We start from the raw sequence: 22,374 nt of genomic DNA, 5'->3' as shown, positions 1-22,374 counted from the left end.
TCCATGGAATTAATCCTAGTTTTGGAATGCTGCTTTCCTTAGTGCCTCTACTGCAGCAACTGAAGGTGCCCCTGACACTCATCCCACAGGTTCCTGGGCTAAATCTATAGAAAGCCCTGAACCACCTCCATTTCTCTCTGCACTTGATCCACAGCCTTACACTGAACACACTGCATAAAGAGAAAACTGGACTCTGAGTTCCTCTATTTTCTATTTCTTAGGAGTCTTGACTTCATTTTGAAAATTTGGATTACCAGAGATCTATAGTTCTATAGGATATAGGAATTCAGTATCCCCAAAAACCTGGAATATTTTTACCTAAGGTATACTGAAGGATTAAAAAAAAATAAAAATAAATCCACAATTAACATGTGGGTTTGTTTTTTTTAATTAAAAACTAAAATTCTCTCAAGTCACGTTGTTCCCTGGCAAGACCAGAGGTAAATTAACTTCATAAACCAACTAATTTTTAAGATTTTTACTGATACAGAACTCTCACTGATCTCAACATGAGTTAGCATTGCAATTTCAAAGCTCATCTCTTGTGGGAAGATCTCAGTCCATACTGTTCAGCCACACCAGGCTGTTATTATTGTGTCCATGGATCTTGCATTAACCTCCTGGTGCCTTTGTGCACAGTCAGAGAACCAGTATAAAGTTGAGAAGATCACTGGATGTCTGCTCCCACTCAAAGCTTGACCCAAAGTAAACACAAAATCCATCTCAAATCCTGTTCTTCATCCAAACCAATCCCTCTCTGATTGCAGATCTTCAGCAGGAAGACAATTAACCTATATATATTAACCTGTTTCCCATCAGCATTGATGGATGTCTTGGAGATAGTCAGTCCTGATCTAGATTCTCCATCTTTCCTAAGTGTTTATAGCTACCTAGAAGGCAGGTAAATAATCACAGAGTATTTGTTTGGTTTGAAATAAGTCTTTTAGGCAAAAAAAAAGCAAGCCTAAACTACACTGCCAGTTCCTCTCTGTGTGCCATTCTGTTGAAGTTACCAGCCATTTTAATGCTCTTGACACAACTTATCTAAGTAAAACTACGATTTAGTAATTTTAAGAAATTATTTTCAGTACATATGAGCACAAGAAGCATTTTTCTTTAGTCAACACATGCAGAAAGCCACGATGATTGTCAAATACAGCTCAATGTTAACTTGCAAATGGAAGGAAAGTTGAGAATATGAGCATATTGCTACGAAAAAGCAATATGTCCATTTAGTATTTAAGAATTCAACCTTCATTTTGCACAGAGTTTTGATAAAGTATGCTAAAAGGTACTTAGTGGTCAATTGTTTTTCTAATAATCCACGGGGCAAGGGGAGGGAGCCCGTGAAACTGGACCTTCAGAACTGTCTGTTTTGAATAACTACTCTTAATATAAAGAATTTTAAAAAAATCTTGACAGATAACGCAGAGGTAATTAATTAATGGACTAATTTAAACATGTTGGGAAAATAAGAATTTATCTTTTGGAAGTAGGAGAGAAAAAAACTATGTAGAAATAAGAGCAAATCTTTGCAAATTCCACATTTTAAAAGTATCCCCAGAGAACCTAAGACACATCTGTTCTGTCCTTTAACTACTGTACAAAATGCACATTTTAAATACAAGTTTAATACACAACAGAGAACACAGGAAAGCCAAAAAAAAAAACAAAAAAAAACCAAAAGTGAAAAAGCTTTTGCACAGCAGGTTTACACGAGGTCTTGGGCAGCTGTATTCACTGGTTGGTTTTGGAAGACCACTTTTTGAAGGTGGTGGTATTAACAATCCAGGTGGTAGCCTAGAGTCAGGAGAACTCCTAGGAGTAAGCGTAATGGAAGAGATATCTAAACAAGGAGGTGAATCCTCATTGTTACACCAGAAAAAAGTAGAGGGTCTTTGAAACATATGTTCATCATTATCACATTTTATGTGCAGCAGCTGAAAAGGAATCACAGAAAGATAAAACATTCTAAGGGACAGAACGTAGTAACAACAGGGAAAGAAGAAGAAAAAAAAAAACCCCAACAAACAAACACACCACAAAGCATTTCATACTTTAAAAAAGTTTGTCTGTTCAGTGCTATAGTTAAGAGATAAACAACTTGAAAGTATGTTAAAGAAAATCTAAAAATGCACCAGAGTAATAGACAGTTCAATAGTAACTAGAATGAAGATGACTTGCTCCTTGATAATTACACCCAATAAAATGAAGACAGACATTTTCCCAAAATGGGAAAATTTGTCAGGTGTACTGACAAATGTCTAAACCCCAAGATATCAGCAATACCTCATGTCTGTATGTGTTAAACTGCAGGTAAGCACAGACCTGAGGGCAAGAGGTACTCTGGTGATTAAAGCACTTGTCAATTTTCTTTCTACAAACCAGGAAACACCTACCATTCATATCCCTACAATATTTAAAGAAAAACTAAATATTTAACTACAATCTTAAAGCAGAAGCTCACAGTGCACAGATGTTGATGTTTACATTAATAGCAGACTGTTCTGTAGAATTTGAAGACTTAAATATTTATGGACAATGATAACCCCTTGCCATTTCCTCTGTGTGAATGAATAACTAATGGAATGCAGCATTTTCAGTAGGTATCTCAAAAGCTGAAACATGTTTTTGCAAAACTAAGGAATCCTCATATCCCCACACCATTTGGTCAAGATGCAGGAGGAGAATAAAAACTTCACTTCTGGGGAAATTAAAATATTGAGGATTGTAATATACTCTGGATCTCTTGAGAACTTTACAAAACATCTTCAAAGGAGCCAAAAGACCAAAATCCACACCAGAATACAGTTGGTAAGAGTGTTCAGCTAAGACAACTAAGTAGTAACTACAAGAGACTTTGATTATGATTTCAGGAGTCTTATTAGACTACAGGCAGGAGACTTGCAATGCTATCATGCAATTTTTACCATGTAATACTTGCTGCTATACATGTATATGGAAAAAATAGATCTCATAACCATAAATAACCACTGGAAGATACTAAATACAGTCAAATCAAGGAAGGAAGATATTTCCTTGAAATGCAGAAGAGCAGAGGATGAGTAGCTTCCATAAGAAAGCATGTGTATTACACCAAAAAAATCATTCAGAAACCAGCAAAATGAATATAGGATGCAAAGTAGCAAAACTGTGAGAATGATGAAGAAAGATTACATCCAGGTAATGAAAGGATTCAATATACAACCAGAATATATGCTATTTGTATCACTTGATCCCTGAACATTGAGCAGTCATGTTTTCTCCTGTTTATCAAATAAGCTATAACCTTGGGACATTTCACACCATCCAGGGTGTCAAGCTTCAGAGGATTGCACAGTAGGCTCTTAAAATATAGGGAATATCACCAAATTCAAGTTAATATCACCAAGTTCAGGAGGAGAAGGGAACAGGCCCTAACTCTGAGGATTATGACACAAAAAAGGGTGTATCTTCTGAGACCTAATACTCTTAGACCAAATTATATGGGAAACATAAAGTAAAAATATATTAAATAGCCATTTTATGTGGCAGTTGTATTTTGTTTGAGCTTCCCACTGTGTAACTCTGAACACATAGAGTTTTCAGGTTGATCTATAACTTTCCAATTTGGGTCACTTCTTCATCACAAAACAACAATATGAAAGCTTTCTTAATGAAATTAACATAGTTAAATGGACTTGGTCTCTACTGTGATTAGATGCTATTATGTGCCTGTCAAAGAATTTATTTTTGACTCCTTCTACTTCTCATGATGCTGCAGATGCACTCACTGTTTGGCTGCATCATACCAGAAAATACATCATGATTGATATTGTTAATCAAGAAATAATTTCAAAATTGTTTGTTTTCACTAAGTGTCTCAAGATATTGATTGCAATCTCTGTGCCATACCCCCAGAGGAATCACATAAATGTGTTATTGAATCAGAAAATTTTTTTCTTTCTTAGAACATTCAAGTTGGTAATTTACAGAGAAGTCACAGTGGATAACTGCAGTGAGTGTTATAGGGAACCGTGGGGAACTTGGAATTGGAAGTGGTGCAGTTTACAAGATTACAAGATACAAGAGATTTGGGATTACTAAAGATATATAAACTCATAAAATACTATCCAAGCATTAGCAGTTTCATTAATTAACTGCTACATTTTTAGTTCATTTAATATTTTTTTCCAGTAAAATGAAATCTGACATTGGCAATTTCAAATTTATTTAACATCCCAAACAATAGAGTTTTAAAACCTCAGGAAGAAAAGCTCACTGAACTGAACACAGAATTTTAGAAATTGAAAAAGCAGAAGACAGACAAAGAAAAAACATGTGCATTTTCCCACTTGGCAGTGCTAATGGAAACATGAAGCAAGTGATATGCCTAAGAACATTCCAAAACTGTTTTCTGAAATATGCATACAATTCCAAGGTCTATCTTGGGGTTTTCTCATGGGTGTGTTAAAGATTTTTAATGAGGGCAATAGTTGCAGGTGGCCCACACTTCTAAGTCACAAGTAAAGAACTTTTTAAAGAAATTGAATCCATCAATATCTTTAATGTTCCGTATCAAAATGGAAGGGGTTTTTGCAACACTGCCATGACACTTACGGAGAGTGGAAGAACACCATCCCTTTTGGGGCTGTTTCTCCTCCTACCTTTTTCATTTGCCCTTCACTTCTGCTTTTCTCATCTTTTATTGTTCTCTCTTTTAAGTTATTTTCCTGAAAACACCTGTTTTCTTCTCAATTTCCGAGTCATGCAGTTGTCACAGCTTCCTCTCTGCTTTAAATATGTTACCCAAAACCAGGGCATGTCTGATAAAATCCAGCCACTTCCAAAACAGATTAAAAATCTCTTATCAGAGGTTCCTTGATGGCCTACAATGGTTTCCTGTTCAGTCAACTAAAAAAAAAAAGGGGTTCTAACAGTATCTCACTGCTAAGCCACACATAGACTGTCTCTACAGCTAACCCAGGATGCTTAAAGCAACACTAGAAATATTAATAAAAATTAATAATTATACTTAATATATAATACATAATTATTATAATTAAAGCAATTATATTAATAGAAAAAATGCCATGTGAAACTGTGTACCTAGGGATGCACTGATCTTTGGAGGTTGGATTTATACATAGCTGGAGCACCCAAAGCCTTACTGTGATACACATTTAAGCAGTGTCATCACAAGCAAACAACAAAATTAAAATCATATTGTCCACTGATAATCAAGACCAAATGCAAAGAAGACCCCCAGTGACTCATGTATTGCCAAGCCACTTAAAGAGATGACAAGCAAACAGCACAGATATAAAAGTCATGGGAACTTTAGCTGTACATGCAAGGGAGCAAGAAACAAAAGAAACTTCCCGTGCCAACATCTTCCATGGCACAGGGAAGCACAGCTCTAAAGGCAAACTCCTCTAAGGGAATTCCAACTTTGGTATAATATGTCCTTGAAAATGAAAAAAAGTTACAGTTTCTATTTCATAACACTTCGGTATTGGCAAATATAGACATTTCAGAGACTAATTTTAAGAAAACTTTTAGCAAGACCAGTGTACTTAAAAACACCCAAAAGTAGAAAAAAATATTACTAAGCAATTTCCTATTTACTGAATACATTGAACAAACCTAAATCTAAAGAGTTACCATACTCTGGGAGAAAAAGTGTGCAGAATATTGATACTTCAATACATTTTATGTGAAAGTATTTTATAATACAAACTAGTTTCATTTTTTTTTTTCAACTACAACCTCATTGCTTTAATAGCATCTTCTATAGGTTGAGAAAGAAATTTCATTTTCCCCATAAAGCTTATAAACTGATAGAAAAAAACACCTAAATTAGGCTGATGCTCATTTCGCCACATGGCTGTATTTAAAACAGAAACAGAAGAGAATTCATAGGGATTGTAATAACCAAGAAACAAGATAATTTTGAGAGGAAATGTGCCTTTTAAAAGCAGAAGCCTACTGCTCTCAGTGATGTGCATACTGCAAAAATGTAAGGGGTAAGTAATTGCATTATTCATGCATACATTTTGCACCTCTTTCAGCCTGCTGTTATTTTAAAATAAGTCCTCAAATGAACTCTTACATGGCCTGCCAAAAATCTGCAATACAAGCAAGAACATGGAAAGCAGTTTTAGATTAGATTTCTCTTTGCATTTCCCAAACAAGCCCATAAATTGCACTATTTTTGAAATGGAGAGAGTAAGTAATCCCTAATTTTTGAAGTTATTGTTATTTTCAATTTTTATACGTGAGTGCTTTTTTAAAAAAATAGAACAATTGAGGGCTAACAATTCACACTGTAATACTGCATGTCATTATTATTGCCTAAAAACTAATTTAAGTAAAACAATTAGAAACAGATATTTCAGCTGGAAAAATACTCATGTGAAATATCAATCATACAAAATAGTTTTAACTGTTAGCTTAAAATGAAGCTGCAGTTTCCAGTTCTCTGCTTGCACACTGTAATGTACAACTCACTAACTTTTAGTTTAAGCTACCAAGGGATTTTGGGTAAGACACCCTGGGTAATAGTTTTTATACACATTTTGATGTCAGAGATCAGCAAATGAAGACTTTTATCACTATGTTTTGCAAATAAGTTGTTGCACATTATTATCCAAGAGTTCAATATGTGAACAAAACGAATTCCCTTCAGAGAAACAAATTTGTCAGTGAAGTCATGGATTGCACTTCAGTCTGATTTGTTCTTGAGCATCACATATATTAAGTACCATCTTTCATAAACCATGGGCAAAATATTTCAAAAACATTTTGGAAGTAAAAGAGGGTTTGAATTTAAGTCTGAAGAATTATATAATATACAGTAATATACTAATAGTACGTATTATATATTTGATCCTGAATTCCAGTAAATGGCTTTATGTATGTCTTCATGTTTAGTAAGCATGGCAATTTTAAATTACAAGTTTACAAGAAAGTTTATTTTAAATTACAATCTGCCTGGACCTACTTAGAACTGAAGCATACTGAAATTAGTGTGTTTGGGTTTGTTTTTTACATGTGGAATCAGCCAAACATTTAAAACTAAATATATATTAAGTTATCCATCCACAGTTTAAAGAGGGTCTCAGATTCTATTGTCTTTTTGACACTTGAGTGAGAGCAGGAAATGAAATATTGTCCTGTCCATGGGAAAAATGGTCTGGGAGTCAGAAGACTTTAGCTTTAGCTTCAGTGTCAGAAAAAGCAGAAATGGTTTTAAAAAAAAAAACAAACCACCACAAACTGACAGTGTCAAGGGTCACTGAAGAAATACAAAAAGAACAGAAGCTATTTTCAACCTAGTTCATTTCATTAAAAATGAATGGAAAGACTAATGTGTCTGGAGTAATTAGAGACACAAAAATCACTCAGCTTCAGAAGGAAGAAGCAGGAGTAAAGAACTAACAGCCTGGCACTGCATACAAATGATACCAAATAAAGCATGAGAGTGACATTGTTTGGTGTCTGTACCAGAAGTATTTCATACTGCAGTAAAAGCCCAAAAACTTCTCATACAGAGAAGGAAAATCCCTGTAACACATCCACTGCCAGCCTGAAGTGATGCCTGCATGGATTGTGGCCCATCTTGAAGAGGCTGGGATTTGAAGAAGGGGATGTCAGTGTTTGTATTTCTCATGTTCTGTGAACCATCATCACAGGCCCTTGCAACAGCTTCTGCTTAAGTATATACTTGTTTCAGCAAGTTGCTAGTGCTGACTTAAGTGCTACATTTATTGCTGATTACCAAGTGCTTCTGGGACTACACATTGAATCCTAAAAGGAAAAGTCAACAACCTATAAAAGCAGGAAAACCTTTTTCAGCACATCAGACAAATGCTGAGAAAGTACAACCAGCGTGCAACGACAAAAAGGAAAGCATAAGATATGAAAATCCAAGGTACTCTCTAAGCACAAACAGAAGGAACTTTATAACCATCTGTTGCTGGATCCTGAAACTCAACGTTTCTTCACAAATTACTGTGACATCAGGTAATGTCACATGTACTTTTATCATCACTGGGGATCAAGTGTCAGGGATTAAACTTGCCATTGATCATCAAACAATCCCCCCCTAGACCTCAGCACAGAGAATAATGTCCAGCTGACAGAAAAGGACTTAAAGCTGTATCAAATTAACTAAATATAAACAAATCCAATCATGTATTATGTCTAAAAAAAGCTTCAGAAAACTCTTGTATGGCACTGGCACATCTTCACAACTCAATAGCATGGATATGAGAGCTGAGAGACAACCTAAAGCTTGAAATTTAATGAATCTGTTTTAAATCATGAGAATTATTGTTACATTCATTACACATACCATGGAGAATATCTGCAGGGAAGCAAGTTTTCCCTCATCTAACCAAATGTGCTCAGCAAGTGACTCAGATGAGGTATTATTCCCCATGTTGGGAATTCTGCTTCACTTATGTAAGCTCTTTTATTTCAGTATTTAACAAAATATCAGCAGTTTCAAAAAATTTACTCAGATGAGATAGAACTACTATATTTCTTTTCTGAATTTGAAGATACAGAGCAGCATTTCGACAGATATTTTGAACAATATGTTATTTGAAAATTTTAAATAAAAATTCAGCAAAAAATTGATATTTTTTAAAACAAAAGTGATCCTTTTCATTGCAGAAATTACGTGGAAATGCAGGAAAATATTCTTTGTTCCACTTTTGCTTTTTTCCAATAGAGTTGAGACTTTGCAAAGCCATGCTTAAAATAACAGTTGATTGGAACCAGAAATGTATAAAATTAATTGCAAGCTGGCAATCAATTAATGGCAATCAATTCTCTTATGAATTGTTTGCAGTTTCTTCCTTTCACACATATTTGTTGCTCATATAGTAAAAACGACACAGGCACCAACAACTGGAATCCCAGACACTTTGACTTATGATCCCTTCAAAATGGTTCTGCTTCCTTTTCCCTACACTGGAGTCCTAACCTCCTTACTCCATCCCCTCATTTATTTTCAACCTAATTGTTTTAATTCCATGTACTTTTAGGCTAGCAGGACTCAGAGCTATGATTTCCACCCTCCAGTTTAACACAGCCCTTACTTGAATGATGTCTCCTGGTAGGGGACACCAGTTGTGTTTGGTGGATCCAGTTGTGTTCCTAGATTTATGTTTCCCAGAAATATGTTAGGGTTTGTTTGGTTTTCTCTCCTGTTGGCTGCACAACAGATCACAGAATTATCTAAGTAGCTGAATCCAAAGTTCTGCTTGAAGTAGGATACAACTAACTGAAGCTGCTGAGGACTATGGCCAGGGAAGTTCTGAATGTCTGGAGGAGCTCAGCCAGCTCCAACTTCCTTGGGCAACCTCTTCTAACACTTCTGCATTTATATAAATATATTTTCTGGCCAGATTGATTTAGATATTAACTATGCTGTTAGATGGCACTTACTGGAATTCTAATAATAAGGAAAATCACAAATTTGTGACCAGAAATGTCTGCAGGTTTCTGTTTCAAGATTGAGGTGCAAATAAAGCAATAAAACTGGATGAGAGGTGGATTTATTAAGTGCATTATTAAATTTATTTAGAGTGTAGATATAGAAATCTAGAGAAGTATAAATCTGATATATATTTATTAAAATTAATTGTCATTATGTATCATTATCAAAATTGTGTAACTTTGTTGTAGCTAAGTGCTATTTAAGCAATATGCATATTGGTTGCACCAACAGTAAATAAAAATAAAACACTATTTTGGGAGAAAATTTATAAATGTCTGGCAAATTTAGATCTAAACCTTTTAATAAGGAACGAGACACCATTGCCTAAAAAGCCAAGATAAATCACAAAATGCAAGGTATTTGTCAGTATTAATTTTCTTCAATTTTTTTTTGCTAAATGGAATTATCAAGTTATTAACTAAAATGAAACAAATTCATCTATCACAAGAGATTTAGAAGCCTGTTTATTTGAATACAAAGGTATGTTTAGTTACTATACCCATAAAAATAAACTATTTGCCTTGCCAATTAAGGAACATAAAATATTAAAGGATTAACTAAATTGATTTTAAATGTAGCATGAAAGTTGTTTACCTATCCCTGAATGCTTCCTAAGTGAGAAGACATCCATAATTTAACATTCTCACTGGCAGTTAATGCAGTATTTATAATTTATGGTGCTCTCCCCTCTAAGCAGATTTTAGCCAAATGAAATTACAGTTCCTCATGGGAACAACTGTATCAGTATCATAGGAGTGTATAAACACTACTGAAAAATTTTCATCACTATTACAAACATATTTTCACATTACCCAGATTTCTAAAGATCCATTTAAAGTGAGAAGGTGCACACTCAGGGCATGAATAAGGTGGCCCAAAACGCACAGCTTAAAAGCAGTCCATCTTTTTCTAAGATTTTGCTATAGTTACATGAATAAATTTTATTTCTTTTCACAGCTACCTAATACTTCATAGAAAGAATACACTTGTAAGAAGAGAGGAGTCATTAGGATCATTCCACAATGCAACCTGCATTTTTAGAAGCCCTGCCTAGGTGTAAGTAACAGTCACTTCAAAAGACTTTTGCCATGATGATCTATAGGAACTGCAGAAAGCATCAGAAATTTCCAGTGCTGAGTAACCCACGCTCTCTCCTTATTTATCTACCCACTTACTGTTAGTTCCTGAGACCTAATGACTCCTTTGAAAGACAGACAAAATTTTAAAGAAGTCATTTAGAGAGAATGTCAGTTGTGACAATATGCTTGTGACAGCAGCAAGTTACCAGAAAAATCCCAAGTAGCATTTGTAAACCAGACCCTTTAACTGCAAACCTTCATCCTTAGCTGGCAGGCTTAGATGTCCACTACAATCAGTATTTGCTGGCTTTTGGCAGCAACAAACAGGTCTGACAAGGGGATAAAATAACCACAATTTGAGAGCCTGCAATGTGAACTTTTGTTGGCTTGTCACAATCTTACTGTTACATCAATGCTGCATTGCAAGAGGTTAAATGATCATTGGATGTTAATCACATGTTAATCCCAATCACTGCACACAGCTGGAATGCTAATAATTATCATAGCAAAATGATTATGAAATTTATAACAACTTCAGAGATAAGTTATACTCATGTACTTACTGGAGATGCATGGACTTGTGTTATTCTTAGCTGGTTTTCCAAATCTTGAACTTTATTTTTCAGTTCTGTGTTTTCAGTTTCTAATTCTTGAATCTACAAAGCAAGTGGTTACTGCAACAGCTATTGGGATATTGGCTCAACAACAGCATTCAATTTTAACCATGACCTGGTCATTTAGAGGCAACATTTAACTAGTTATCTGACTACAAAAACTCAGTAAATTTCTGAATCTTGCAAATCTCAAGCTTGCTTTTCTCTTTGATGACCTTGTAAGGCAGTAGAACATAAAATACTGTTTCCTGGTTAACATCTGTTTTTTCAGGTTTTTTTTTTTTTGGTATCTGCTGCAATTCTTAGCAATCACTATGATGCTGGATATTATGCTGCCATAGAGTGCAGATAACACAAATACAGGAGATTATTTTGTATGTATCTAAGAAACATAGTTCAGAACTTACTCTTTTCTGTAAACCTGCAATTTGTTTCCTCGTTTCAACGTCTTTTCCTCCGGATTCCAGAAATTTCCTGTAAGCTAAGTCAAATGCTTGACCAATTGTTAAAGTTATCTCTTCTGCCTTTACATAAAACACAAGATGGAAATTAGTATTTAAAGCACATTTTCTGCAATTACTTTTATTTCACAAAATACTTTACACCAAGAATGTTCAAAGGGTTTGCTCCCTCCATCATGAAGTCAATGCTAGCAAGGAGCATGGCAAAAACTCTTCAGCAAAATACCCTGACAGAAAATGCTATAAAAGTGACTGGAGACTGAAAGGGAGACTGAGCAGGCAGAACACAGCTCATTTTTAATATAAACCTAATTTTTAATATCAATTTTGCCTCTAAGTTCTGTAAACACAGATAGCATGCTGCAGTATGTCTTTTTCTGATGATTTCTGAAGCAAATACAGGTTTTTAGATCATTAAATAAATTCCATTAAATACATTTTAATGGAAAAATGTTTGCATGTTAATCAATGTTGTGACCCTATTGCTTTTAAATTTGGATTTCCATACTTATTTTTAGAAGTGCAATAAAACTTTCAAGCCGTTAAATATTTATCTTAATAAGTATTTTCAATTACAAAAATCAAGTAAAATCTCTATTTTATTTACCAAATATTGTTATATATTATGTCCTATGCTGATTTGCATCTTATTTTATGACATATATACACATTGGGTGTAGAAAACCTACTTTAAAAATAACAGGGGTAAAAATAAGTGTACAAGAAGATAATCCAAGGTTTCAGAATAAAATGCTGACTTACAAGAGGTACCCATAAGAGGTGAACATATAGATAAAACACTTGCCTTTGAACTTTATAGAGAATGTTAAAACTTTTTAATAAATACTTAGTTTAAAAAAAAAAAATGGCAGGGAAACAAAAATAAAAGGAAAAAAATTAATATGGCTAAAACTAGAGTTTTCTTAATTGAAATGCAAACCTGAAACTGGCTGTTTCTCATGAAAGCAAAGCATTTTTACTTCACTACCTGTAAGAATAGGAAGGGCTGGATGCACAAAAATAGTACAGAACGTGGTGCTCCCAACCTTTTATCCATCAGTGCAACACCTCAGTGGAGGTGTCCAAAGACCTGAGTTATACAGGAATGGGGAATCAACCTTTCTATCTTTTTATTGTGTAAAAAACCCAACATAAGGTCACCTATTTAAAACAAACAAACAAACAAACAACTCCCCCCCCCAAAAAAAACCCCAAAATTATTTAAACTAATTTAGATTGGATTAGACCAAAACAAACCTGAATTAGGACTGCTTTAGAGAATATATATTTATGTTATTATAAGTGCAATGGACACAGTGAGCATGCACTGTTCTCTTCCTGGAAGGATGAAGATTGGGTGAAATTAAAATTATCAGCTGGGGTGGTGATAAACCCCCCCCCCCAAAAAAAAAAACCCTGAAATTATTTAAACCAATTTAGATTGGATTAGACCAAAACAAACCTGAATTAGAACTGCTTTAGAGAATATATATTTATGTTATTAAAAGTGTAATGGACACAAGGAGTATGCACTCTTGTTTTCCTGGAAGGATGAAGATTGGGTGAAATTAAAATTATCAACTGGGGTGTGGGATCCTATGAAATTTGAGAGTAGTAATGAACAAAGAGAAAAACAAAGAAAATGGTACAGTAAGAAATACAGGGCTAGAAAGCAGAAAAAAATGTGCCTTTGGAATAAAAATTGTACTAGTGTGTAGACTGCAAGGGCAATTGAAAATCAGGGCAATGTGTAAAAAAAGGCTCAGGATAAAAATGAAGAAATGGACAGATATGTAGATTCTGAGCAATACCTACTGAAGGCACAGGAGCAATGCAGAGCAATGCAGGTGAACAGCAATGTTACCAGAAACACTATGAAGTAACACATAATGCTACACAATTGGATGTAAACAGAAGTGAGAATACATCTTTTTGGGAAGCAAAATATTGTTTCCTTTGTATTTTCTTTGTATTGGTATCTCCACCCTTTCATAATAAACCAAAAAGAGATGCTCCAGGTTATAAAAAACCCTAAACACCCATTTTCAGTCTTGATTCCAGTGTTTTTATTTGTTAATTACTTTCTGCCAGGGTAAACACACGATCCTGTTTCAGCTAGATGCCATCCTCTCCATTTCCTCTTCTAAACTATTGGTTTTTTTTTCTGTCACTGCACATTTTTGAGCAGTTACCCTGTCCTGTCTCAGACATGAGAGAATGTCAGTGGTTGGTGCAATGAATTCTGTGGTTGTGCATCATGGCATTAACAAATTTGAGATATGTGGCATGGGATCAGGCAGAGAAGGGGCTAAAAAAAAAAAATCTAAGGCAGACACATCAGGAGAAGAGTCTGTGGGGGTATCTCAGCCACAGGGTTGCAGCAATCTCTGCACAACAGCTGTGCAAACATTTCAAGCTTGGTGGGATGCAGTCTGTTCTCTGAGAGTATTGTAGATGCTTAAATTAGGAGAGTGAGCTGAGAACAATCAACCCAGAAAAACCACCTTAGGTCAACAGAGAAAAAAGGCTCTCCTCTAACACATCTATATTACAAGACACTATATTGGCCTGTCAGATTAAATCTCAAAAGTGACCTAAATTAAGAGGCAGGCCATCTGCCTTTATTAACCATTCTTATTTAATTTCAAAGCAGCCCAAACCAAGTCAGTAACAGGCACCCAAATTCTTTTAAAGCATCTTTCATACTTACACACTTTTCACTGTCAAATACATAGCACAGATGCTTATTTGATTCTGAGTCCTTGCATATGAAAGTAAATATTCTCTTGTCAGTTTTATCATCAGCACAAAATGATATCCTATGGAGCTGACAGTTGTGCTGGACTTCCTGCAAAAAAAAGATGGTTCTCAAGAAATTACCATACTTGGGACAAAGAGGCACAAAGTAAATGTCAGGATCATGCACACAAAATCAGGTACATAAGGCAAGATGCAGTAACAGTTCTGAATGCCTCTTGCACACAAGAGCACCAGAAAATGGGCTTAAAGTATGTAAGAAGTTAGCAAACTCATCCCCTAGCAAGTGTTCCCATTTTTACTGAATGTAAGCAGGAAGTTTTTAGTTGGAGAGCATTTATCTGGAAGTGTTTATTTGGACTCATTTCTGTTCTAGAAAATTGGTTTTACTGTTGCTCTGTGTCCCTGGCCCATTTATTTAGGGGTTGATTATGTAAAATACTCTGTTCTTTTTCCAGGTGCACACCATCTTCAGATTTCATCATCTCCCAGCATTTGTAAAAATGGTTTTACTGAAATAAGTACTACTTAAAATAGAAATAAATAAGTAGTACCTTTCTATCTTAAACATAGAAAATAGAAATAAAATTACTTTGTTATCCACAACCTTTGGGACCCAGAGAAATAACTAATACATCTAAATAATTGCTTACTTAAAGCACAACATAAACAGCTTTTAAACATTATTTTTTGTATATTTTTTATATTTTATTTCATTTCAAAGCATGTTCCAGCTCTTTAAAAGTTTGCAGTGGCAAAGCTCTTCAGCTGAGAGAGCTTAACAGAACTGAAGTAAACTATCTCAACTTTTTTGTTGTTGTTGCTTTTCTTCAACCAGACTCTTCTTGGAATTTTATTTTATTTGGCTTATTACATGGGAAAGCAGGATTTGATTTAAAGGAAAAAATGTAGCTTAGATGGAACTGTTATCTACTTTAAAAAAAAAGAAAGTTTCTGTGCAGCACTGGGGTTCCCAGATTGCTATAAGCTCATAAACAAGGGTATGAATTGTTTATAAAAAAAAAAAAAAAAACAACCAAAAACCAAACCAAAAAAAACACACACACACACAAAACAAAAAACCAAAACAGACCTAACAAAAAGACAAAAAGAACCCTAAAAAACAAAAAAAACCCAAACTCCAACAAAAAAACACACAAAAAACCCAAAACCACAAGTACAATTTGGGCAACCTTTTCCCTCACCCCAAATCTCTCTCCCATTTAATCTCTGCTGTAGCTCTGTAGCAATAATTTGTGTTTGTTCTGTTTCTTTTAGTCCTATACAGCCATGTAACTACTTTATGTCACTCAGGGACAGAATCACTCCTTTTTTTGAGTGCCAAATATAGAATCAAGTCCCGATCCATTACAGGCCTCCTGTTCCTGCCACAATTAACAGTTCTCACATAAATATAATCCAACATTCCTCTGTACCAATACCGATTTGTTTCACAAACCCACAGAAAAAATATTGTAATCAGCAATGATGACACAGAATTTAAGCAATTTCCTACAGCATCTGTAAATTGTGCAAAGAGAAGGAAAGCTAGATTCAAGTTCACATGGAGCTTTAAGAGGTGAAGTGAGGGAGATTAAAAGACTACTCCTAGTTGATTTCCATTTGAATTGGGAAAAGATTAGAACCTTCCTTTTCCCCCTGGAACTTCCATCCCACAGCTTTTGTTAATCTCTGCAGGAGGAGTTAGGAAGACTGCCATATTTTGGCATCTGAAAGTGTTATTTTACAACAGGATAACAGTTTTTGCCAGGATATAGAATTTAGGACCTGTTCCTGCCCCATGACATCAGGCAGATGCAAGAACTGCAATTCCAGGTGACAGGGATATTTCTTGTCCCCTCTGCTTAGGAACAGCTCAACTGTGATTGTACCAAGAGTCTGAAGCAAAAATGAGTTGCAAGCAGACAGAGCTTTGTATTAAAGCTATTTTTTCTCCAAAGGCACCACTGATTGGTGGTGATTCCAGAATTAAGAAGCAGTAACAAACAGTTCATTCAAACCCAATATTCAACATATTCATAAAAGATTTAAAGAGTTCTCAGATTTCAAGAATTGCAGCCTATTGACTAAATACTCGTTAGCTTGATTATATTTATCTCATTACTGCTCTTTGAAGTCCATGAGGAGAATATTTTGCTTACTACGTAACCCCTTCCAAAATCCAGAGCAAACAAAGGAACAGAAAACCCATCCATGGGATGACTCAAAGGACTACACTGCAGAAAAGGCAGGAACTGTCATGCTGGGCCAGATGAAAAGCCTACAAAAAGCTTCTGCTCTGCTATGTGAAGTTTACAGAGAAATGGGGAACACTTGAGAAACACAAGCATTCCAGGAGAGATACATTCAAAATAAACATTATAATTATAAACCACAAGGCAAGTAGGAGGTGGGGGGAAAGAACAGGTTAAGGAAAGGGAGGTGCAATTCCAACTCTGCAGCATGAAGAAGGAATCATTGCAAATAAATTGTCTTCTTGGGCACCTACACACATGTACATGTGGGCACCTACAGAACTGGAACCCTTTGGAGAAGGCTGTTTATTACATGCAGTATTTCCATTTATTTACCTCAGTGTTTTAATCTTCCTCAAAGTTTAAAAGTTCTGGTGTGAAAAGATTAAAAAAAAACAAACCCAAAACTCTGTTAGCTATATTTTGCATTTTGGAGTACCATGTACCTTCCTGGGAAGAAGTCACCTGTGTCTTGTAACAAGAAATGGCATTTGAGAAAAATTTGTCATTAACAGAATGACTTTCATTGTTGTATTTTTTTTTTTACTTATTTTAAACCAAACATTAAATGTGGTTAAAATAATATTTAATTACCAGTTTAGCACTACAAACATAGAAGTCTTTTACCTTGGTTTTTGGATCTAGAATTTTTACACCATAGATTGAGATTTGTAGTTCAACTTTGGGGGTCTTCTGGCCTTCAGATTTCTTGATATGTCTTGCAAACTGTAAGATGGAAAGAATAAGAGCAATCACATAAAGAGTAAATTTCCTTTATTTTTTGAATTACTTACCATTTTCCCTCAACTCATTCCAACTGAAGTTGTTTCCTTCTTCAAAAAAGCTCTTTCAGATTATTTTCACACATTTGGTTGAGTCACTTACTTTGGAGGTATTTAAAAGACACAGCTGTGGTGCTGAGGGACATGGTTTAGTTGTGAGCTTGGAAGTACTGGATTAATGGATGGATTCAATGACCTGAAAGGTCTTTTCAAACCTAAACAATTCCATGATTCTGTTTACTTGATACCTGTGCTCAGTCAGCTTTCCTCTCTGATTTGAAATTTGATTATATCCTTTTACTGCCCAAAACTTTGAGGATATATGTGGTATTTTACAGTGCACAGAAACACACCTATCCAAAAGGTAATTCTGGACCCATCTCAGTTTGGGACAGCTTTGAACTTGAGTGATCCTTGACTTTTTGGGAATGTCCCTTTCTAAACAAGATGCATACAACTATTTCTGTGCAGTGATTTAAAAGCACAGATAATATTTGATTTTACTGAATTCAAGCCATAGTGTGTGTTAAGAATAATGGTTGAATACTTGGTTTTTCAACTGTAATAATCTCAAAGTCCTAAACAACAGCTACAACATGAAGACTTTTTAAAATGGGAAGATGTGAATAACTTGCATGAGTTTGAAAACAGCTGGCCAAAGCTTGCTCCAAGTAGCCAAGAAGTCTTACAACACTGAGGAAGTTCTAGAAGATAATTCTGTGCCAATACTAAAAAAAGATAAACAAAATGACCCTACCATGTCTCCACTCTCAAAAGGCATATCATTAAGTTCAAGAAGTAGGGAATTCAAGTGAGAAGAAATAAATGATGAGCAATACGGATTTAAAAAAAAAAAAAAAAGCTTGTCAAAACAGACAAGGCATTTGACTGAGTTTTGCATGCCATTATATTTAGGAAATGAAGCAATACAAAGTATTAGTTATTTAGCTACAGTAGTCTCCAGATGCAGTTATAAACAGGAACTTGTCATGAGGAAGATATGTTTCTAATGTATTCCAGCAGGATTTATTTTTTAAGCATGACATTAGTGAACAATGACCAGGAGGAAAATAATTACTGATAAAATCTGCAGGGAAAAAAAAAAGCCACACAAAAAAACCCAACCAAAAAAAAACCCAACCAAAAACTAAGAGGAAAAAAGTGGGGAGAAAAATAACTTATCATCTGAAATCTAAAATAATTACAGAAGAAGCTTGAAGATCATGAAGACTGATGGAGGATCAAACAACACAGAGAATACCTCATCAACCAGGACCCCCCAGATTGCCTCTGTGCAAACAATCCATCTTTGCTGCAACACCAACTTTGCAAATCATACCTATGGGAACAAACTTTCTTGGGAGACTATCCTGTGAAGATGGAATTAAGGAAGTCTTGGAAGGCTTTCCTCTAACTGTAGATCTTCTCATAAAACTACGTTGGGAAGATTAATGCAATTCTTGGATATTCCCAAAAGATCCTTAAGAAGACAATGGTTGCACTAGACCAGATGGTTCTGAGAAACTACTCAAATATTATGTTCTGAGGTTTTCAAATGCAGAAAGATGTTGACAAAATGGAGAAAGACCACAGTTTATTCCCAAATGTTAGCAGAGGGCTTGAAACATACTTTATAAGAAACTCCATTCAGTCAAAACCAAGCTAATAGTGAAAGAAAAATACGAAGACCTCTTCAACGGAGGTCAAGCTTTTGAATCAAAGATTTACTGAGATAGAGTGAGAAAAGAACACAGAGATGATTTCAGAAAATCTGGTGTAGTTACAGTCTCAAGGCTTTCCCTGCCTGCTCCCTGTCCTGTGTAGCAACAGATAACATACAAATCCTCATCAGCAATTCCTTTGGTATCTGACCTTCTCTCTAGAAAGCCAAGTTCAGCCACCTCCCAAACTTGTGCAGTTTTACCAGCAGATCCTAACACTTAGTCAGGTATCAGCCAACTTGGGTCTTTTCTTCTATTTTTTTCTACTCATTCCTTCTACCTAAGGGGGGCCCCAGGAGACCTCTGGACAGGGGAGATTTACAAATGCTACATTCACTGTTCAGCACCCAGTCTGACAGAGTAATATTTGCAGCTCACATAGTAACAAGATTATTTAAGTAAAAATCTGTAGCCTCCCATTGGCATAAAAACAGACAATGATATAAAATTATAATGATTCACAGCATGGCTTGGGAAGAGATAGGATGGGCCAAATTCTTAAGCCATTAGTTTATACATATATTGTTCTCAGGCAAGACACCCAGATTTGGCCTAATAACAATATAAGCAGCTCAGTAGGATAAGCTAACTTTTAATTAACTGCTTTGGAAATAACATATCCTTAATCTTTGAGGGAAAGCCACAGACATAAATAAATCTATTTTCTATGGTTTAATTTAGCTTTAAAAATAAACACTTCCATATATCTTATCTTTTATTACAGTAAGCAGGCAAAATTGCAATCAGTGAGACTCATTAATATTATATTTTAAACACTAATGCATCAAGTCTTAGCAAACCACAATCAGAGGATTTATCAGCAAAAACAACATGAGGAAAATTTCACTAAAGCCAGGAGCTTTAGTTAAAGAAAAATATTAGTAAAATATATTCTATGGAAATCAATTTAAGCTATGAATCTCAAAACTACTTGCTTTGATTTCATATTTACACCTCACTGTACCATTCAAGAGGCTTTTTAATAAACTCCTTACTTCAAAGGTAGATGTTTCTGAGCCAGGTTGTGTTTAGGTGCTCATCTTGAGCCCAGGCAATAGTGGTTCAACTCCTTCATTTTACATTGGCTTTCAGGGAGATCAGACACCAGACTTCAAAAGGACACCTAAAAGATGTCTGTTTGTGTCTTAAATGAGAGGTAGCTTTACACCTGGCTTTGAAAAGATGCTTTTCCTCTGTTTTTCCTTACAACATTCCTTGTAAGGAAAGATGCCTGAAAATAATCCCAAACAAGGCCCTATTTCTTTTGCAGTGACTACATCTCATCTTTTTGGTCATATTACAGTCAGCTCTTCTCATCTGAGCCACTTTGGTCTTCAGGCTGTCCCTGGCTGGTCCTAAACCACACATTTTGCTTTCTCTTTGCTTCAAAGGGAACAGTCACAGCTGTAAAGCTTGACAGGAAACCCCTTTACCCCAGTATTAAAAGATTTTCTTTACTCCACCCTCCTTGGTCCTTTCAACAGCAAATGAAATCCAGCTTCAGCACCAAAGGGAGCTCAGAACAACATCCATGGATGCTCCATGACCAGCAGGAACAGCAGAAGAGGATCACAACATGTGTGGAGGTGTGTGAAAGAGTGCTCTTCACTTTATGGATCCTTTCGGGTCAAGGAGTTGATGAAAAGCATTTCAAGAGGCTTCAAAGTGATTTAGTCCATTTACATTATCTCTGGTCATCCCCACTGACAGAAGAAAAGAGGAGGGCAAAAGCAGACTGAGTTGGAAGGTGGATAAGAGAACAGCCTTGAGTTTGGTCCTCATATAAACCTCCCTTGGCAGACTAAAAGAACCAGCCCAAACCTCAGGTGTTTGCTCCTGGTTTCTCCCTAATACCCCTCCATGCCATTCCCTTCACATCTCTGTGATCATGCTGCCCTTTCCATCTCTTGTGCTGATCCTTCCTCCTGTTCTCACCTCTGGAAAATCCTCAAGCTCTTTTTGAGAAGGACCAAATTCAGTCCTACAGTCTGATTTAGAAATTATATCCATTAATGAAAGCAAAGAATCACTTCATTTTATAAAATAAATATTTTACACACTCGAATAATGTAGGCATGTTCTGACAGAACATCTGGTCACCATTTTCCTTAGTTCTTATTTATTTCTAGAAATTTGACCAAAAAAGGAGGAAAATTTTCTCTGGAAGAAATTATGAAATGAGTTCACCTTATCTTAGAAATAAAAATACACATTTTGAAAGATTAGTGGCTAACTTCCTTCTTTCTCCTGCAGTACAGCTTCAAGAAATTTGAAAACAAGAAGGGAAATCCCAACAAGAGAAAACCACCAAACAAGGCTCTATAGAAAAATAAATATAATACACATAGATGCTTGAAAAAACCCTGTATATTCTAACTGAAACTGACCCAGCAAAATTACTAAGTGTTTAGAAAACACAGTTGGATTACTTGGGATAAAGCAAATACAATGAATCTTGTACAAAAATTTCCTCCAAGTGACTATTTTATTGTAAAACATCAGCTCCACCTGCTGGTAAAAGTTCATGGAGTGGAGTGCTGCAGTTTTTAGTGCTGTATGAGTTCAGAGCTTTTGATTTAAAGACATAGAGAGTTCTATATATCACATGTCTATTCTGACATAGTCTGATGACACCAAAGCTTAAAAAAATAATTTACAGTGACAGCATTTCATTGTCCATGTATCATTGTAAGCACATGACTTCAAAAGATTATTAGTGGGATGCACATGTTATAAAAATAGGTTCAAATATTAAAAAGGAGACACGTTTTCCTGCTTGCCATTAATTTTCATTAAATGCAAATTATGAAAAACATTGTGGTTAGAATCAAATTCATATAATAAATATATATAGCACCACAAGCTACATAGCTTTTAAAAATTCTTCTACTCAAAAAACATTATATGTGTTTCCTTTCAATAAAGACATTTGTTTTCAAGCTCTTTTCACTGGTTTAAAATTTTAATTAACATTTTCTAAAAACAGGCTAGAGGTGTGTGGTTAATAATAAAATCAATTACCTCTAGACTTCTCTTCAAAGAATTCAGATATAGAACATAAATCAATGTTGAAATATTGAGTACTCAATTAGCTAAAAATTAACTCAAATATAAAACCCTTTATCGCTCTCTGAATTCTGTTTTGAGATTTTTCAAGATGTTTCTTGTCTTTAATGACTTTGTGAGTTTTCTAATGAATTTGAGATTAGATGAGATTC

The 22,374-nt window shown here is 35.2% G+C and overlaps 1 protein-coding gene across 8 annotated transcripts in view; it reads right to left on the bottom strand.

Moving 5' to 3' along the window:
- The window catches only part of GULP1 (GULP PTB domain containing engulfment adaptor 1), a 146,126-nt gene that overhangs the window by 16,412 nt on the left and 107,340 nt on the right, over positions 1–22,374 (bottom strand). For 5 of the 8 annotated variants that reach the window (XM_071747785.1, XM_071747783.1, XM_071747784.1 and 2 more), the window contains 5 exons: positions 17,281–17,379; positions 14,352–14,489; positions 11,588–11,704; positions 11,130–11,222; positions 1,716–1,940 (listed from right to left, as the gene is read on the bottom strand). In XM_071747785.1, the coding sequence (XP_071603886.1) occupies positions 1,716–1,940; positions 11,130–11,222; positions 11,588–11,704; positions 14,352–14,489; positions 17,281–17,379 (672 nt within the window). The remainder of the gene's footprint in view (positions 1–1,715; positions 1,941–11,129; positions 11,223–11,587; positions 11,705–14,351; positions 14,490–17,280; positions 17,380–22,374) is intronic. The other 3 variants (XM_071747789.1, XM_071747788.1, XM_071747786.1) reach the window with 2 other exon arrangements.

The sequence above is a fragment of the Heliangelus exortis genome, chromosome 6 (genome assembly GCF_036169615.1).
Source record: "Heliangelus exortis chromosome 6, bHelExo1.hap1, whole genome shotgun sequence".
NCBI lineage: Eukaryota > Metazoa > Chordata > Aves > Apodiformes > Trochilidae > Heliangelus > Heliangelus exortis.
The sequence above is the reverse complement of the archived record's forward strand: the minus strand, read 5'-3'. Positions and strand labels throughout refer to the sequence as shown.